Source organism: Podarcis filfolensis (assembly GCF_964270895.1).
Source record: "Podarcis filfolensis genome assembly, chromosome: 9".
NCBI classification, from domain to species: Eukaryota; Metazoa; Chordata; class Lepidosauria; order Squamata; family Lacertidae; genus Podarcis; species Podarcis filfolensis.
The window spans coordinates 9,329,970-9,350,089 of record NC_139610.1 but is presented as its reverse complement, the minus strand read 5'-3'; the positions used below and the strand labels follow the sequence as shown (position 1 = coordinate 9,350,089).

General features: G+C 44.4%; 1 protein-coding gene across 7 annotated transcripts in view; it reads right to left on the bottom strand.

Annotated features, from left to right (window-relative positions):
- Positions 1–463: 463 nt before the first annotated feature.
- Positions 464–20,120, bottom strand: part of LOC310770159 (cytosolic beta-glucosidase-like) — a 100,239-nt gene continuing 80,582 nt past the window's right edge. For 4 of the 7 annotated variants that reach the window (XM_083630576.1, XM_083630579.1, XM_083630577.1 and 1 more), the window contains exon 6: positions 464–900. In XM_083630576.1, the coding sequence (XP_083486702.1) occupies positions 695–900 (206 nt within the window). In that variant the 3' untranslated portion in view covers positions 464–694. Of the gene's footprint in view, positions 901–10,117; positions 10,236–20,120 lie in introns of all 7 variants that reach the window. The other 3 variants (XR_014551983.1, XR_014551984.1, XR_014551985.1) reach the window with 3 other exon arrangements.

The following is a 20,120-nucleotide window of genomic DNA, read 5'->3' as shown; positions in this document are numbered from 1 at the left end:
CCCAACATTTGGTGCTGTATAATATATGACATCTGGGGGACATGGGTGGCACTGTGGGTTAAACCACAGAGCCTAGGACTTGCCGATCAGAAGGTCGGTGGTTCGAATCCCTGCAATGACGGGGTGAGCTCCCGTTGCTCGGTCCCTGCTCCTGCCAACCTAGCAGTTCGAAAGCACGACAAAGTGCAAGTAGATAAATAGGTAAATACCTTCCAGCAGGAAGGTAAACGGCGTTTCCGTGCACTGTTCTGGTTCGCCAGAAGCGGCTTAGTCCTGCTGGCCACATGACCCGGAAGCTGTACGCCGGCTCCCTTGGCCAATAAAGCGAGATGAGCGCTGCAACCCCAGAGTCGGCCACGACTGGACCTAATGGTCAGGGGTCCCTTTACCTTTAATATATGACATCACTCTCTGAATCCCTTAAGTCAAAAGTATTTTAAACATTACAGAAAATGTTAATATATTTTATTTATTTATTTTATTTGTATTTATTTTGTATTTATTTATTTTAAATTCAAACTTTAAAACTTTATAGGTTCACTTCCCCTTTCTGCATAGTTATTGCTCTGATTTCTGCTTCTGCTTTTTGAGAAATAGTTATTGAAAATTAAAATTCAGCTTGGTTTATTTTTGACAATTTCACGGCATGTGCCTCTCTTGTAAGTGGCCAACGTTTATTATTAACAGACAGTTGTCAACCATGTGATTTCATCAGTCCATTGTTGGCAATAACTTTGGCGTATTCAATGGCCGATTTGTAAGGAGCTCGAGGGAGAGCCGGATTTTCGAAGTCCACATGGAAGAGTCCAAAGCGAGATCTGTATCCGCAAGTCCACTCAAAGTTGTCCAAAAGGGACCACACAAAGTAGCCTTTCAGTTGGACGCCATCAACGTAGATTGCTGATATGGAAAAAAAAGGGAAGAAACCATGTTTATAGATTTCATTCAAATCCACAGAACTCAAGGGGGTGTGCATACACCCACAAATCCAGGTATTGACCAGACACCTCTGAAGCTTAGGGCTGGATCTATACAGCTATAAAAAAAACGCTATGAAACGCTATGAAAATAAACGTTATAAAAGCTCACAATGGAAATTTGCATAACATATATGTAGGCCTGAACCATATGCTAGTTCCCAAAACTTTACGTATCCTGTCAACAGTATGAGTCAGGCCCCCATACACTGCAGTTTTACGCACACAGAGACTATGCAAATGTTATCTGGTAGAGCATTATCCTGTTTCTTCCTCCCACTGGTTTGCAACTGTTTGCGTGTCGAGGTCCCCAAGCCACCCCAATAACTCACACATCACACATCAAATTTTGTTTAAGGTTTTTGGCATGATTTTGGCCACAACTTTATTTAAATACACACATGTGAGTGGTTGCTTAGGCATTGGTTGCGACTATCTGTCCTTGCCCCAGGGACAGAACTGACTTCCGGATTCCAGCGGAAGCCAGTCAGGGAAAACAATATCAGGGAGAAATGAAGCTGGGCATCAGTCCCTCACTTCTCACCCGCATGTTCCTGTGGGGCTTGCACGGCCCAAGCCCGATGCCAGGGACTAGGACGAAAGGATGGCAAGCCCCTGGATTCCTTTAGCGGAATTCCCTTTCCGCACCACCATAGGAAGGGTAGGCACTTACCCCTCCACCAACCAATTTTAACCAATGCCTAACTGCCAACCTTACAAGTTGTGACGATTTGCTACGCAGTAGGCAAAAACCAAATGGCACCAGCCAATCAGCCAAATGGACAAAATTCCTACCAGGCCCCTGCCCCAAAAGCAAGCAACCCCATGACAGGCATAGCAATGTCAAATGCAAAGAACCCCTTCAATTCAGGGAGGGTGGGCGGGTGATCCAGTGCAAGCAGCCCAAGAGAACGCCCAAAGCTGGGCGTCCAGCATTTAAAACCTCTGACCCCTCCTCCAAATTGGCAACAAGGAAATCTTCCCGGAGACTCAATTTACCCAATCACTGCCTGAATCCCCTCCAAACATCCACACAGTAACAGTGAGGTGGCCTGCAGGCCCCCACCGCAACACGTGTTCTCTGTTAGGAAGAACACGTTTTGTCCAAATTGACTGTGTATGATGATTTTTTAAAAATAATAATAATAAATGACCTGATTTTCTATGTTCTTGGAAATATAATTGTGCATCTTGATAATTCCACACTAAGAAAGCATCGTGGTAACATGTTAAGATGGAGCAAGTCAATGTGTGGGAATCACTGTGTGTCCTGATACTCCTACAAAGGAAAGCCCCCCCCCCAAAAAATGTGATGGTTTTAAGCCTCCTCTGCTTTCACAGCAAACTCAAAGGTGCAGAAATGTGTCTTTACTATTTGTCACCTATGCACACGCGAAATATTTAGGCAGAGAATTGCCTAGGTAGCGTCTAATATAGCGTGTGAAGAACACAGCCCTCTGACATTATTAGACAATAAGCCATTGAGGACGCTACTGTATAATCTGTCTGCATACCATAGACAAAACAGAAGAGGAAACCTGGCCACGTGACTTGTCAGCTTGATTTATGAGGTACCTAAATCTTGGGGGAAACAATCTTTTGTGTATTAAACCTCTGCTCAAAACAGTGCTGCGTACAAAGATAACTGAGAACGACAGGCGTGGTTCTTGGTTCACTGAAGCTGGAACAAATGTGATAACGGACGCTGTTCACACACATCTACTGGTTTCTTTTTTGGGGGCGAGACTTTAAACTATTATAAGAAGAGGTGCTAAGAAAGACACCTATAATGTAAAGGTGAGGCACAAAATAATAATATCCACAGTGAACTTTTGATGTACTGCTTCCTTGGTGATAGGACGTTTGCTAAACATGGTGACTCCATGCCGATACTTTGATTAGAAAACACGTCAGGAGCTCATTACTTCCAAGCCGTGGGCAAGATTTCCCAACATCCTCAGTTAAATTGCGCACTGCTGCCATGCTGCACCAACTATTCAACTTATTTTCTCCCATTCTAATTTTTTTGGGGGGGGGGGTATAAGAGGAAGACTCTTAGCTAAGTTTTGCCCTGGAAACAGACTATTCTAATTTAAAAATACAGAGGTCTCTTATCTCTGGAGAATGGGGGCTAGTTCAAACTTCCCTCGGCTTGTAGAGCACAAAGCCAGAATAGTGTCGTGCTCCCCAGGTGATCTTCAGGCAGAGGAGATACATTCGCACAGATGGCTTGTGGTACAGTGGTACCTTGGGATAAGAACTTAATTCGTTCTGGAGGTCCGTTCTTAACCTGAAACTGTTCTTAACCTGAAGCACCACTTTAGCTAATGGGGCCTCCTGCTGCCGCTGCGCCGCCAGAGCACGATTTCTTTTCTCATCCTGAAGAAAAGTTCTTAACCCGAGGTACTATTTCTGGGTTAGCAGAGTCTGTAACCTGAAGCGTCTGTAACCTGAAGCATCTGTAACCCGAGGTACTACTGTACTTGTATAGGGGTTATGGAGGAGAAGTGCCCTTGGCTCTATAGGGGAAAGAGTCCACACTCCTTTAGGGGATAGAATACACACTCCTTCCTTCAATTTAGTGTGAACACCACAGACACCAAAGGGTGTTAAACTACTGTTAAATTGGATGCGCAGACAAGGTTTCTGAGGCTGGATTCCTAGGCTGAAACTGCTCAAATAACCTTGTCACATTTCATTTCATTTTTTTCTCTCCCTCATTGGCCCAAAATAATCTTCATGCATTTCCCAAACACATATATTTCTTCCGCTCAGTATTTCATGCTTTGGGTTTTCTTTCTTTTTTTATGCCAAATGCTGAATTATTGCAATAGCACTTCCATATCTACACAGCACCACAAAGAATATATGCAGTATGTTGTTGTTGTTGATGATGATGATGATGATGTTGAAGGAGGAGGAGGAGGAAGAGGAGGAAAGAATTTCAAAGTGGCCTGATAACAAGTTTCTAGGATCAAATCAAATATCTTTAATACGGTCAGTGACCAGGAAGAAGTTTCTAGGATCATTCTCGAACCCAAGTTCATTTTTTTGTGAGGAAAATTAGTCATATAATGGTGAGGAAATGGTAAACCACATGCATACATGCCATAGTTAGTGTGTGTGTTTGTGTGTGACTAAGAGGTGGCAGGGAAATGGTACTACGTAAAATTCAATCTGCACAACAAATTTGCACCTCTTTGATAAAGTTCACGAAAACTAAGAAGCTGAGTGCAGACAGGGAATGGTCACAGGACCATTAGGTCCAGTCGTGGCCGACTCTGGGGTTGCGGTGCTCATCTCGCTTTACTGGCCGAGGGAGCCGGCGTACAGCTTCCGGGTCATGTGGCCAGCAGGACTAAGCTGCTTCTGGCGAACCAGAGCAGCTCACGGAAACACCGTTTACCTTCCTACAAGAGTGATACCTATTTATCTACTTGCACTTTGATGTGCTTTCGAACTGCTAGGTTGGCAGGAGCAGGGAACGAGCAACAGGAGCTCACCCCATAGCGGGGATTCAAACCGCCGACCTTCTGATTGGCAAGTCCTAGGCTCTGTGGTTTAACCCACAGCGCCACCTGCATCCCTTCTAGATGTGCAGTACAGAAGTCCTATTAGGTGCAATGCAAGTGTATACTGTACTGGATTCCAGCCTAAAACAGCTAAACTAAAAATATTTGAAAGGCCTGGGTGAATACAAAGTAATTTGCCTGGCAGCAAAAAAAAAGGTAGCATTGAAGGCATCACGTGAACTTCCTTGGGGAAAGTGTTCCACAAACAAGGAACAACCGCTAAAAATGTCCTCCCTCTGGTCAGCCCCTGCCTCACCTCTGCTTAAAGAGAATCAGCAGATGACCTCAGAATATGAGCAGGTCAGGTTGGGAGCAGATGTTCATTCAGATACTTGCACCAGTACCTTGAAATGAGCTCAGAAGTAGAAAGGAATCCAGTGAAACTCTTTCAACACCAGTGTGATGGGTTCCCAACCACTAGTCCTATCTAAAATTCCGGCAGCTGCATTCTGTGGTTTTCACGCTGTCTTTGAGGACAGCTCAATATACAGTGATTAAACCATGTTCTCCTCATGTATGTATGAAAAGCAGGTTGTATGGAAACTGCTGGTGCAAACCTAGCCCTAGATATATCATATATCTGAATTAGGAGGCAAGAACCCAAAAGCAACAACATGCGCTCCGGATAGGAGATAGTGTATCTACAAAGGAGAACTGTCGCATATGAAGCAGACCTTATTCACAGTTCCTACGGTGCCCAAGTACTTTGGTGACAGCCACATTATTAATTAGCATAGATCTATTTACACCCATTATGCCATTAATCACTGTATCAGGAAGGTCGTCTAATTAATTAACCGCCATGGGTGGTCACAACAGCTGAAAGAACCATTTCAGGTATATGGCAGAGTACATCATTTGTCTTGTCTTCTACGGCACCCATCTCTTTCTTGCCGGGTCTCCTCTGCATACTTTTCTTTCCTTGATCTCTGTGTTAGCTTTGATACCACGGGACACTCACTCCCCACAAGGTCTTTTCATTCTTGGAATGTTATGACATCAATTTACTGGGGCTTCACATCACACTGACAGCTCGTTCGGTTCTTTTATTGAAATATCTTCTTCTCTCCCACTGACCAGTGGCATTTTCTAAGGTTTGCCATTAATCCCTTGCTTTCTGCTTATAATGCCACAAACAGTAGTCTCCAGGCTAGCCTCATTAGACCATATATTTTCCATTTCTGCATATGTTTTACTTCTCAATTCTGGCACCCTTTACCTCTTGTCCCTCTTCTGGTGGACTGGAGTCTTGATAGACAACTCCATCAGTGGGTCACCACCCTACAGCTGGGAGCAGGTGGGGGAGAGCAAAGACCTTGCCATTGGCCAGCAGAGAGAAATTATATTTTATACTTCCTAGATTAGCTGATGGGGCAGGAGGCTGTTCTGAAGGAGAACAGGATATATAACCAGCAGTACTTGTTGTTATCAGAGGAGGAAGAACTTATAAATTTGGCTTGGCTATGGTTGCTAGAGGGATATGGGTGGCGCTGTGGGTTAAACCACAGAGACAAGGACTTGCCGATCAGAAGGTCGGCGGCTCGAATTCCTGCGATGGGTTGAGCTCCCGTTGCTCAGTCCCTGCTCCTGCCAACCTAGCAGTTTGAAAGCACATCAAAGTGCAAATAGATAAATAGGTACCGCTCCAGCGGGAAGGTAAACGGTGTTTCCGTGCGCTGCTCTGGTTCGCCAGAAGTGGCTTAGTCATGCTGGCCACATGACCCGGAAGCTGTACGCTGGCTCCCTCAGCCAATAAAGCGAGATGAGCGCCGCAACCCCAGAGTCGGTCACGACTGGACCTAATGGTCAGGGGTCCCTTTACCTTTACCTTATGGTTGCTAGGCATGCCCACTAGCTTAGATAACTTTTTAATAATTAAATTAATGGAGGTTAGATCTACCAATGGCTATTGGCCATAATAGAAAATGCTTTATTCATTTATATACCACCTTCCATGTACATGGTGCTTTACAAAAGAAGGAGAAGAGAGATTGCTGCTTCAAGAAGTTTACAGTCTAGAAGTCTACAGAGGAGACAACGGAAGAGAAATGGGGACAGGACTAAACAGGAAAGGAATATGATCGCAATCATTGCAATTATGGTGCCTTCAACTTAGTTGCAGCAGGGTACGGCAAGTAGACTTCTTCAGGGCAAATACACACTCCCAGCCTACCGAAGTAGAATACCCTCAAAATCAAAAACACTGAAACAGCATCAAACAGTATCACAAAATTATCAAAAGCAAGAACAAGAGGAACACTGGCATAAGCATAAAGCAGCAGAACCCTTAAAAAATATTAATATTGGAGGCATACAAATTAATCTAAGCTGAAGGCTCATCTAAACAAAATGCCCTTCACCAATCTTCTTTCGGAAGACTGGGAGAGAGGAAGATAAATTAGCCTCTCAAGATGTTTCAGGGTTTGGACACCATCACTGAGAATGCCATGTTCCACATAACGATAACTGCACCTCAGAGATCCACAGACTTGGTGAAGATCCTCCTTAGCTGATCTTAGGGGACAGATAAGATAACTAAATGCAGCCTACGTTTTTGGAGGCAGTGTACATCTGAACAGCAGTTGTCGGGGACAAATGAGAGGAAAGGACTGTGGCCTTCATTCCCTCTGCTGAGCTTTCCAGAGCTTCTCTCTGTTCATGGTTGGAAACAAAATGAGGGACTAAGTGGATCTTTAAAGGTAAAGGGACCCCTGACCATTAGGTCCAGTCGTGGCCGACTCTGGGGTTGCAGCGCTCATCTTGCTTTATTGGCCGAGGGAGCCGGTGTACATGTGGCCAGCATGACTAAGCCACTTCTGGCGAACCAGAGCAGCACACGGAAACACTGTTTACCTTCCCACCAGAGTAGTACCTATTTATCTACTTGCACTTTGACGTGCTTTTGAACTGCTAGGTTGGCAGGAGCAGGGACTGAGCAACGGGAGCTCACCCCGTCACGGGGATTCGAACCTCCGACCTTCTGATCGGTAAGTCCTAGGCTCTGTGGTTTAACCCACAGCACTACCCGCGTCCCCTAGTGGATCTTTAGTCTGACCCAAATCCAAACCTTTCCGTGCTCATTTGAAGGTTACTGCCACTCATACAATACTAAAATGCAAAAAACAGGATGCCATTTAAAATACTATTAAAACAAACTATCAACGTAGTACTCCGCAACATTCAACATATATCCCATATCTTTTACAATAAAACAACGCTCTGCTCATTTTCCTTCTCTTCCTATCATTGACAGACTTTTTCCTAATACAGTGGTACCTTGGTGCTGGAACGGCTTGGCTCTGGAACAAATCAGCTCCTGAACACCGCAAACCCTGAAGGAAGTGTTCCAGTTTATGAACGTTTTTCGGAAGCCTAACGTCAGACCGGCTTCCGCTTGAGTGCAGGAAGCTCCTGCAGCCAATCGGAAGCCGCCCCTTGGTTTTTGAACAGTTTCGGGAGTCGAACTGCCAGAACGGATTAAGTTCGAGAACCAAGGTACCACTTTAATTAAAAACTCATACAAGCAAATGAAATCTTGTTTCCTTCTTTTCTTTTGCACTTCAGATGCTAGATTGAAAAGAACACTTTTACAGTAACAACAAGAAAACTCCACGGACAACGACAAACCTAGACAGCATCTTAAAAAGCAGAGACATCACCTTGCCAACAAGGGTCCGTATAGTTAAAGCTATGGTTTTCCCAGTTGTGAAGTATGGAAGTGAGAGCTGGACCATAAAGACAGCTGATCACTGAAGAATTGATGCTTTTGAATTCTGGTGCTGGAGGAGACTCTTGAGAGTCCCATGGACTGCAAGAAGATCAAACCTCTCCATTCTGAAGGAAATCAGCCCTGAGTGCTCACTGGAAGGACAGATCCTGAAGCTGAGACTCCAATACTTTGGCCACCTCATGAGAAGAGAAGACTCCCTGGAAAAGACCCTGATGTTGGGAAAGATAGAGGGCACAAGGAGAAGGGGACGGCAGAGGACGAGATGGTTGGACAGTGTTCTCGAATCTACCAGCATGAGTTTGACCAAACTGCGGGAGGCAGTGGAAGACAGAAGTGCCTGGCGTGCTCTGGTCCATGGGGTCACGAAGAGTCGGACACGACTAAACGACTAAACAACAACAACAACAACAACAACAACAGTAACAACATGGAGGATCCATGTGGAATCCTGGTGGGCACTAGCCTAGTTTATACACTTGGAACCGCTCAGATGCTCTTTCTATGTGTGGCTGCTTCTGTTTTGTGATAATAGCGGGGTGGGGGGGAATCCTGAAGCAATCACACAAATCAGAACAGACCCCCATACAGGCCCCATGTGAAAACACTTGAGTCAGGCAATCTGTACCTCCCTGCGATTCCTACCAGTTGTAAGCCACCCACAGGCAACAATATGAGTGTTGCTTGCAGACCATCTGAACTGGACCCATGTCCATGTTGTTTGTCGCAGGATTTGCTCTGCCATTTGGAGACTGCACCCTGGAACAAATTGCGAGCTGTCCGAAACTGCTGTAGGTTCAAAATGTCAAGACTGATTTACATTTTGAGTTTTCCGGTGGCTGGTAATCTCAGCTACAGGTGAAGACAGACAGAAACTAAAACATACGAGTATCAATAAAGAGGATTAAGGGTAAATACTAGGGATTTCTCATGAGTGGCATTTTGCAAGCATTGTTCACGAACTGACACCTTTATAGTGCCCACTGTCGAGGAGGAAACAAACAGAAGATTTGTGAGCATGGAAACAGCGATTTCCAATGAAGAAGTCAGCATATTTAATAAGGAAACCGGGGGGGGGGGGGAGGGACATCAGTTGCAATTCAACACACATGTTTATTAGACTTCTCTTGCTTTCTTCTGCTCAGGGGTTTAACTAGCAATAAATTAAAGTGCTTCAGACATCCTTGCTTGCTGCTGCAGTTGTGGACATTTTGGGTTCACGTGTTTCCATGGTTGATTGTCTTCTTTCAGTGGTGGAGAAGCAGGCATGTATTGCCTCCCCCAACACCCACATATCATTAACTGGGGACATGGAGACTTCACATGCGCTCAGATCACATGCTCTTTCTTCCCCGTGAGTGATGAGCTTGCATGTAGACAGCTACCTAAAGTGTTTTTTCCCTAAGCAACCATGTGCCGTCTCAAGTGCACAACTGTGGAAACAAAATGTAGACTGAACCAACAGTCATAGCTGTTTCCATTGAATTTTTTTGTGTTACAAAACAGCCATCATCTTCACTTTCAATTCATAAAGTCCTTTTCACAGTTCGTTTACATTTAGTGAAAAACACTTTTGTCATAGACATCTTACAGTTGCGGGAGAGAGGAGAGGATTGTTCTTTTGTTCTGTTGCGAAGAAGAAGAAGAAGAAGAAGAAGAAGAAGAAGAAGAAGAAGAAGAAGTAATTATTTATACCCCGCCCATCTGGCTGGTCTTCCCCAGCCACTCTGGGCGGCTTCCAACAAAATATTAAAATACAGTAATGCATCAAACATTAAAAGCCTGGTGTTAGTGTAGTGGTTTGTGTCAGCATCATGTGGGTAGGTCCTTTATTTATATGCTTACTTACTTACTGATATTGTGAGAGATTGCGGGGTCCAGGGCTTGCTTGGGTGTGTTCATTTAATTGCAGTGTGGCTTGTTTGTACAGGTTGTTGCATCACGTTAGCCATATTGATCCTCCTTTGCTTGTCCCAGTGCTAGTTTAAGTTTGTTGGTTGACTTTAAGAAACATCAGTCATAGAAAAGAGAGTCTGTCTAAACACCTGACTAAGTCTACTCTAGGCCATTGCACACTGAAGACATAAGCATGGCCTGTTTGCATCTCTTGATATGGACTACGAAATCTGGAGGCTTTGTATATGCAATGCAAGGGAGGAAGCGATGAGTTTGCCAACTAAATCTATAGGCTTCCCCCACCCCTGCCGTTTGCCATAGCTATGATAATGACCCTATCCATACATTCTCCAAAATGTCTGCTGCCCAAAGGACAGGCAGGACAACAGAATGATGCCTCCCCACACTATCTGCAGTTCTGCCTCACCTCTGTTTAGAGGTGGAACGGTACATAGCAATTATTTGTGTCCTTCCCTCTCTTGTGACTCCAATGAGCACAGATCATGCCTCTTTCAGTGTATGCATGTGGCAATCCATGCACCTTCCTGGAATGCAGATGTTGCATGGCTCATCAACATGGGGAAGTGAAGAGGCACAGAGAGTCATCCTGCTCTTCCTCTACACATTCAATCTATTCACCTGGTGGAAGGTGTGAATAACACATGATCAAGGCTAACCACTCTTCCAGAATTCACGACATTCACAACTTTCAGATGTGGCTGAGGCAGTCCTAGCCAACACAAAGCTACATATCCACAATCAAGGGAATAGTGAGGTTGCTACATCAGAAGTGTCTGGGAAATCAAGACAGGGGCCGTCTGTCCGATGCCCCAAGGCACCCACAATGTTGAGAGTGTGGTGACGTCACTGCACCATTGGCAAAGCTAATGACCTGGGCATAACACAGCTGGAGATATTGAGTCTGGGTCCATCTTGATTGGGATCGAGTTCTGTCTCATCAATGCTGACTACTAGGGCTGGGTGATATATTGATACAGTGTATCGTCCATATCATATCGGTTTCATTGTTTTTGACCTGGCAATATATCACGAATCATTATGTATATTAGGGCTGGGTGATATATTGTCCAAAACCAGTTTCAAGTCCATATCATGATACTGGTTTCATAATTTTTGACCTGGCGATATACAGTGGTACCTCTAGTTACAAACTTAATTCATTCTGGAGGTCCATTCTTAACCTGAAACTGTTCTTAACTAGAGGTGTGCTTTCGCTAATGGGGCCTCTTGCTGCCGCTGCGCCACTAGCACACGATTTCCATTCTCTCGAGGTAACTCTTCCAGGTTAGCAGAGTTTGTAACCTGAGGCGTTTATAACCCGAGGCGTTTGTAACTCGAAGTACCACTGCATTGTGAATCATGATAGTGAGTGTGCTATGCAAAAATCACAATGTGGGGGAAACTGTGAAGCCAGCCAGTGCTTCTACATAACTGCATCTTTATTTTAGAAATTATGATATATTGGTATATTGTGATGTATAGCTGGAGACAGATCACAAAGTTGAACACTAGATATCACCTAGCCTCCCTATTCACCTCTACATACTTTCATCCTTATTTCAGACATTGTGATATATCGGTATATCACAATATTTAGCTGGTGATATATCACGATGTTCAAAAGCAGATATTGCCCCACCCTCCTGACTACAAAGATCTCACTCCAGACTACATGGAAAAAACATATTCCCTGGTTAGCTTCCCCTCTGTGGATGCCACTGTGTGAGGCAGTTTGTCATGCATATATCTCACATGAAAATTTGTCATTTGTCTAATTCCAGTCTAGAGCAAATAAAAAGAGCTGTCAAACTGAAGGCACCAAAGCCACTCTTGCTGTCTACCAACAACATCCAAGCCTATGCCTTTTAATTAAAAGAAATGCTCTCAGGCTTGGCATATTCTGCAAACTGCAGATCAATACTTATTCAGAAAACAAGACTCCTCGTATGCTGTGAATTGAAAATTATGAAATATGTCTTCTCTTTCAGAACTTTTGGGACTAAAGCGTTATTGTATACAGAATCTCTCTTGCTGCCAAGAGGGGAAAATAGTCAAACTGCATGAGACTAAAAAGATCGAGAATACAGGTAAATGATATCTATTGATTTAAATAGATGCTTGTTAATCAAGAGAATGAAACACATTCTCCTGTAACGTTTTTCACTATAATGAAGCATAATAAGCTATAATAGCCAATTCGCAATGGATTCCATAGGAATGCAGGAAACTGCCTTATGTTGTGTCGGAACAGAGAGTGGCGGCAGATCAGTTGCAGGAGTTCCTGGAGGAAATGGAATATCTGTATCTGCCTGGCTTCATGTGGAGTTTGGGACTGAATCAGCCTCAGTTTCCCTGATGGAAGGCTTGTCTTAAGAGTGGGACAGGGGGTGCACCTCCAGTTCTGCTTCTTGATCTGCTGGCAGCTTTTGATGCCATGGGCCCAGCAGGTCTTCTTGACTGGCTCTATGGGATGAGTATTGGAGGCTCAGTTGGACAGCAGCTTCATCCCTAACTGCAGGAACATTTCCAGAGAACAGGAGTAGGGGACTGTGTATTCGGCCCTATTCCCTATATCCATTTCTCTTTAACATCTGTGTCAGCAGAGGCAGGCCATGGTCTGGAACACTGTCTGTATTTAGATGTGGAATGGATGAGGGATAACAAACTGAACCCTGGGAAGATGGAGGCACTGTAGGTGAGTGGCTCCAGTGTCTGGGAGATTGGCCGTCTGCCTGTTCTGGATGGCAGACCTTCCAATGTCCTTATTTTCCAGAGACAATCCCGGATTTACAAAAGCCGTCCTGCTTTCTGATTTGTTCCCGGAATGTCCCACTTTTCTTTAAAGGTAAAGGGACCCCTGACCATCTAGGTCCAGTCGTGACCGACTCTGGGGTTGCAGCGCTCATCTCGCTTTATTGGCCGAGGGAGCCGGCGTACAGCTTCCGGGTCATGTGGCCAGCATGACTAAGCCGCTTCTGGCAAACCAGAGCAGCGCACGGAAACGCCGTTTACCTTCCCACCAGAGTGGTACTTATTTATCTACTTGCACTTTGACGTCCTTTCAAACTGCTAGGTTGGCAGGAGCAGGGACCGAGCAACAGGAGCTCACCCCGTTGTGGGGATTCGAACCGCCGACCTTCTGATCAGCAAGTCCTAGGCTTTGTAGTTTAACCCACAGCGCCACCCAAGTCCCCCCTTTTCTTTAGGACGTCCCTATTTTCATTGGAGAAATGTTGGAGGGTATGGAGTTATGCGACCCCCAAGCCAAGGAGATAAGCAACCTATAAAACCTTTAGGAGACATATGAAGGCAGCCTTGGTATAGGGGATTTTTTTAATGTTCAATGCAGGGCCGTCACAAGCATATCCGGTGCAGTGGTGCAAAGATCCCTCCGGCGCCCCCCCTTCCCAGAGTTGACCTTTTTTTTAGGACTGGAGGAGGCGGGCAGCAGCTGGGGGGGGCAGCTTCTCCGGCGGGGAAGAGACGGAGGATGGACGCTTCGTGCTGCGTTGGCCATGGCCACCAAGCAAGCGGGCTTGTGCCGAGTGAACGAGGGTGCGTGCGCCGCTCCCGCCAAGCATCAGCTCGGTTTCCCCCCATTTTAGCCTTCTGGCGCCCTGCAGAATTTGGCTAAAAGGGAAAAAACTGAGCCGACGTTCGGCAGGAGCAGCACACGCACTCTCACTCACTAAGCGCACTCGTCCGGTGTTCCCTGGACTCTCATCTGGTGCCTTCTAGAACTTGGCGCCTTGGCGCCCCATGCCACTAGCCTCAATGGGTAGGACGGGCCTGGTTTGATGTCTTATAATATTTTTATATATGTTGGAAGCTGCCCAGAGTGGCTGGGGCAACCCAGTCTGATGGGGAGGATAACAACAAGAACAACTGAATAGGACCCTGAATAGGATGGGGGTACTCTTCATAAAAAGGCCCCGCTTCTCCCCACTACTTACCTTGCAACTTTCTAATAGAAAGGGCTCTAATTAAGTTGGGGAGGCTCCTACCGACAACCATTGCCGACAATGTAAAAGTACAATAGCAGAGTATGACACCATAACATACCGTATGTAAAAAAAGAGGTCGGGAGTAGTAACACACTAATATAAACCAAGACATCCATTTTTCCTGAGCTGGTGTAGATGGTGCACGTTGGCCATCTATGTCCAAAGCATAAGAAATAAAACCCTGTCAGAGGACGTAGAAGCATTCTGGGTTTCCAATCCCTCTGGAGACCTGCAATTGGTGTGTTATTTTTTTCCACAATAGCCAAAGTCCATAGGTTCTTATACCACAAAGAGAAATGTAGATTTCCCCCCCCCCCTCCAAAGTTTTCCATTGCTGGGCTGTTGAAATCCCAGCAGCAGGTAGCATGGATGTCAAAGGTTCTTTAGAGTGCCAAGCTTTTGTGATATCAGTCCGCATATTCAGTAATGACAGTTGTGGAGAAACGTGAACAGGTAGAATCATAGCATCGTGGAGTTGGACGGGGCCTTGAGGATCATCTAGTCCAAGCCCCTGCAATGTGGGACTATGCAGCTGCCCCATATGGGGATCGAACCTGCAGCCTTGGCGTTGTCAGCACCATGCTCCTAACCAGCTGATAAGCTATCCAGTAAGTTAACTATTTTGGATATTTCTTGATAAACTTGGGAACAGAATAATGAGAAATTCCTACCAAAGATGGGGGACTGTCCTTTAACAATATTTCTTATACTTTCATACTTTATGTTAAATTCGAGCCATTGTATGTCTTAAAACAACAGCACGTATGTACGGCCTAAATAGGGTTTGATCAATACTGTACTGGGTTTGTTTTTGTGGAGGATGTATTTGTTTTTTTATGAAGTAGAAGGATTAAGCGGCTCCTACCAGGACTGCAGCACTGCAAGATTTGCGGCTCCCGGGCTGTGCATGGGATGTTAAAAGATCACCAAATGCTCTCAATATTTCAGTGCCACTATCCTAAGACCTCTGAACTAAACACAAAAGAAAGGTTTCTATAACCTCTAAATTTCTCATTACAGGCATTCCCAGTGCATATAGCTGAAGACAAACACATGAGAAACGTAAGTAGGATTATCTTATTTGCGAAGCTGGAAAGATGAAGGCATAAAACAGAATTCTCTGCCGTTTGTCCTGAAGAGTTTAGAGGAGAAGCCTTTTTCCTTCCTGCTGAATTTTCAAATCAAGCCTGCTCTTCCAACTGATATACTAGTCACTGGGAATGACAAAGGGCAGTAGCACTGTTGTGCTCAGATCCTGCTCAAGAGCTTCCCATAGGCATCCCGTTAGCCACTTATGAATACAGGATTCCACACTAGATTGGCCTTAACGTTTGATTCAACACATCTCTTCCCACGTTCTTAAAAGTGCTGTCCTCCTCTCTTCAGAACATCAACGAGAAACCAATTTTTGGAACAGATGTATATATTTCATCGCATCGGATTTGAATTCCCAACTGAGGAAATATTTGGCTCATACGAAACATTTTCATCCTCGGTAATCTAACGAAGTACAATGGAACTACGAGACAGATTTGTTCTTTGAACTCAGCTAGCACTGATCTTCTGCCGCTGCAAAAAAAATCTGGCGATTAACCGAATTCTGCAAGACTAGCAGTCTCTGTTCACTACCTAGTGTGGTAAATGACTTCCACACCCCAGGAGGGACAGATAGGGCATTTGGGGCCTGGGACTAAGGTTATTAGTGATATAGCAGCAGCAGCAGCCGCCACATCACAGCACTGTCTTTCTGAAAAGCACTTAGATTTGCAGATGCTCCAAAAATGCAGTGGCAAAAACAAACAGCCAACAACTGTGTATTATTCTATTCCTATATCTCTGCTATCTTCTGATAAAGAATTTCTTTTGAATTAGATCAAAGCCAGACTTTGCTGCATGCACAATTGTGATGTCATGCTAGGTTGTTTTTGGGGTGTGTGTTTTTTTCTTTAGGGGAGCGGCATTAATAAACAACAATACATTTATAAATACAGGACACATTAATAAAACTGAAGTTCTGGAAAAGCTTTTTGTTTAAATAAAAGACATTTTTCATATCATGTTAATCTTCCTTTTGTATTACAAGCTAGCAACAGGTGCACATCCAGAGCTTATTTAAGATCAATAGATTAGAGATGAAAGAATTAAAGTAGACTTTTCTCTGACTAAGAGAGAATATGAAATGGATACAGCAAAACACTGCCACCTCCAGTTACAGAGAATGCACCGTCTAGAGCCCATACAACATAGATACACTGCACACTCCTGAAAGATGAAGAATACATATAAAGCACAGTGAACTCTGGAGGCAAGCAAGGTGTCCAAGGGTAATTGAATGGCAGTGAGGTCCCAGGGAACTTCTTTGATCACAGGTTGATTATTTTCTCTGCTTCATGTAATTCTCACAACCAAAAAATTGTGGTTAATTCTAACTTAAGGTTGAGAATGTAAAGAGATCCCTTGGAATATAGTGTGGCTCATACTGCTGCACTGAAGCCAGGGAGGCAGGGTTCAAAATCCCTGCTCAGTCCTGAATATCACTGAATGGCCTTGGGCAGATCACTTTGGCTCCCAACCTGACCAACTTTACAGGGTTTTGGGGAGGATAAAATGGAAACGTCCTTATAGATCTGGGATCTTTAGAGAAAAGTGGGATACAAATGTGGCAAATGGATGCTGAGATGCTGAATTTTGCAAGGCTTTCCTGATAAGGTAAAGGTAAAGGACCCCTGGGTGGTTAAGTCCAGTCAAAGGCGACTATGGGGTTGTGGCGCTCATCTTGCTTTTCAGGCTGAAAGAACTGGTGTTTGTCCACAGACAGCTTTCCGGGTCATGTGGTCAGCAGGACTAAACCACTTCTGGCGCAACAGGACACTGTGACGGAAACCAGAGCGCACAGAAATGCCGTTTACCTTCCTGCCGCAGTGGTACCTATTTATCTACTTGCACTGGCGTGCTTTCGAACTGCTAGGTGGGCAGGAGCTGGAGTAGAGTAACAGGAGCTCACTCCGCCGCGGGGATTCGAACATTCAACTTTCTGATCGGCAAGCCCAAGAGGCTCAGTGGTTTAGACCACAGTGGCACCTGCGCCCCATATGCTTCTCAGATAAGGTAGCCCAACTTGGCATCTGTGGGAATACTTTCAAATAGTATACTATATGCCAGGGGTCACCATCATATGGCTTGAGAGTGCAGGCCAGCTGGCGGAGGCCAGCTCCGGCACCCAGAGGGTCTCCTTCCTCTGCTGAAATTAGGATTAAGGGAAACATTTTTTCTAAGACAACAGAATAGGCTGTGGTGGGTGTTAAGTGTCCACACAGTTCCTCTCGTTTGCAATTATTATTATTATTATTATTATTATTATTATTATTATTATTATATACCCTGCCCACCTGTTCCTTCAGGTATACTGGGCTGAGGCTGTTTAGGGCTTTAAAGGTCAGCACCAACACTTTGAATTGTGCTCGGAAACGTACTGGGAGCCAATGTAGGTCTTTCAAGACCGGTGTTATGTGGTCTCGGCGGCCACTCCCAGTCACCAGTCTAGCTGCCGCATTCTGCATTAGTTGTAGTTTCCGGGTCACCTTCAAAGGTAGCCCCACATAGAGCGCATTGCAGTAGTCCAAGTGAGACATAACTAATATACTCACAGCCCTGCCCCACCCCAAGTTGGCAACCTCTTCTATATGCGAACTCCTAGAATGAACCTCAAAATAAAATTAACTATTTTAAAACAATTGTCAGTGAATCAGTTTGATCTCTGGCACTCAGTTGAGCTACTCATGCCACTACTGGGTGTCTCTCAGATGAGAATGCTGCTTTGAGTGGGCCTGGGAAAACCTGAGAGAGAGAAGAGATCCCAGCAGACTTCAGGGATGCCAAAAAATCAATCTTTTTTTAAAAGGTGATAGAATGGATTGCAGAAATTGTCAAGGTATCTGTTTATTAGTTGCAGCTGGCAAAATTCTTGCCTGGATCTTAGCAAACCGTCTTCTAACTATATCTGAGGACATCCTTCCTCAATCCCAAAATGGTTTTTGACCTTCTAGGGGGACAATGGATATGATTTTTGCTGCTCAACAGCTTCAAGAAAAATGCAGAGAGCAAAACCAACCCCTGTATATGGTGTTTATTGACCTAACTAAGGCGTTCGACACTGTCAGTCATAATGCCCTGTGGACTGTCCTTATGTAAATCAGCTGCCCAGATAAATATGTGAACATCCTTCAGCTCCTTCACGATAACATGAAGGCAAGAATCATGGACAACAATGGCTCTCAAAGTGAACTATTCACCGTGGGATTGGGCGCTAAACAGGGATGTGCTATCGCCCCAATTCTCTTTATTATCTTCATCACCATGATCCTACACATTGTCAAAAGGAAACTCCCCACCAGGGTAGCACTCATATATCAAACAGATGGAAAGCTCTTTAATCTGAGTAGGCTGAAAGCAAAGAGTAAGTTTCCGTAACTTCTGTCATAGAGCTTCAGTATGCTGATGACAATGTAGTGTGTGTTCATTCAGAGGACGACCTCCAAACTATCCTAAATATCTTCGGAGAAGCTTACAGAAAACTTGGCCTATCACTCAATATCCAAAAAACCAAAGGGCACAAAATAACCCCTCTGCAGTGCCACAAATCCAACTCAATGGTGTAACGGTGGAAAATGTTGATCACTTCTCCTACCTAGTTATCTTTCCACAAGAGTTGACATCGATGCTGAAATCCAGCATCGCCTGAGCTCTGCCAGTGCAGCTTGCTCTCAACTGAAGCGCAGGGTATTTGAGGATCGGGACATTCACAGGGAAACCAAAACGCTTGTTTACAAAGCCATTGTACTACCAACCATATTGTACGCTTGTGAAACATGGACCACTTATAAATGCCATCTCCAGCTCTTTGAAAGATTCCATCAACGGTGTCTCTCAAAAAATTTACACATCGCTTGGGAAGACAGGCAAATGATCACCAGTATCAAAGCAATGATTCTTCAGCATCAACTTTATTCTACTGATCATGTTGTTCGGATTGTTGAATGGTTTCTTTAAATGTAAAGGTTCATCATTGTTCCACCCGATGTGTACGTCTTTAAGGGGCCAGATCAAGGACCAGAGCAAAATAACGAGACCCAGCTTTACAGCTGTGAAACATAGCAGGTGCTGCTGAGTTGTATTGATTAAGCTGTGTCAGCAATTGGGTGTAGTATATAAGGAGCAGCACCTAGCTCTCCCATTACCCTGGGGGATGGGTTGGTGGTTGGGTCATGGTTGTTGATGTATTTAGTGTAAATGGAGTTTTTGTTTTTGATATTAAAACCTTGTTTAAGTTATTTTTGAGTCCCTTTTTAATGCATGGTCTCCCCAGCAAGCTCTCTGCAGCGCTAACAAACTGCAAATAGCCAACACGGATGCCTGATGATCGTTTTCCAAAGCAACTACTCTATTCCCAACTCAAGAATGGGAAGCGAAATACTGGTGGAAACAGAAAAGGTAAAAGAGGAAAAATAAGCCCCAAAGAGCCCAAAGACTGAGCATGCATAGTGACCTCTAACAGCCATGGAACATTGAGTGTCAGCTGGAGAAGAAAAAAGTCATCTCAAACTCTGAACACTACTGTTAGGGGTGAAAAGATATATTGTTTGTGACCATCTCAGAAGCTTGCCCTCAACACGACTTCTCCAACATTTCAGCTCTAGTTTTAAATTTCTCGCTCATAATGTATTTCCCACTCAAAATAAAAAAAAACAAAGCAAAAATGTGAAGGCTGTCATTAGCTCTTTGATGCTCACAGCTAATTTTATATTTTGCATATACAAGCTAACAACCAGGGATGCATAAATTGGGAGTCGACCATAAAATCACCATAAAAATGATCTTTAAACTCCTCACTTTTACAATATAAAATAGTGCAATGACAAAAAAA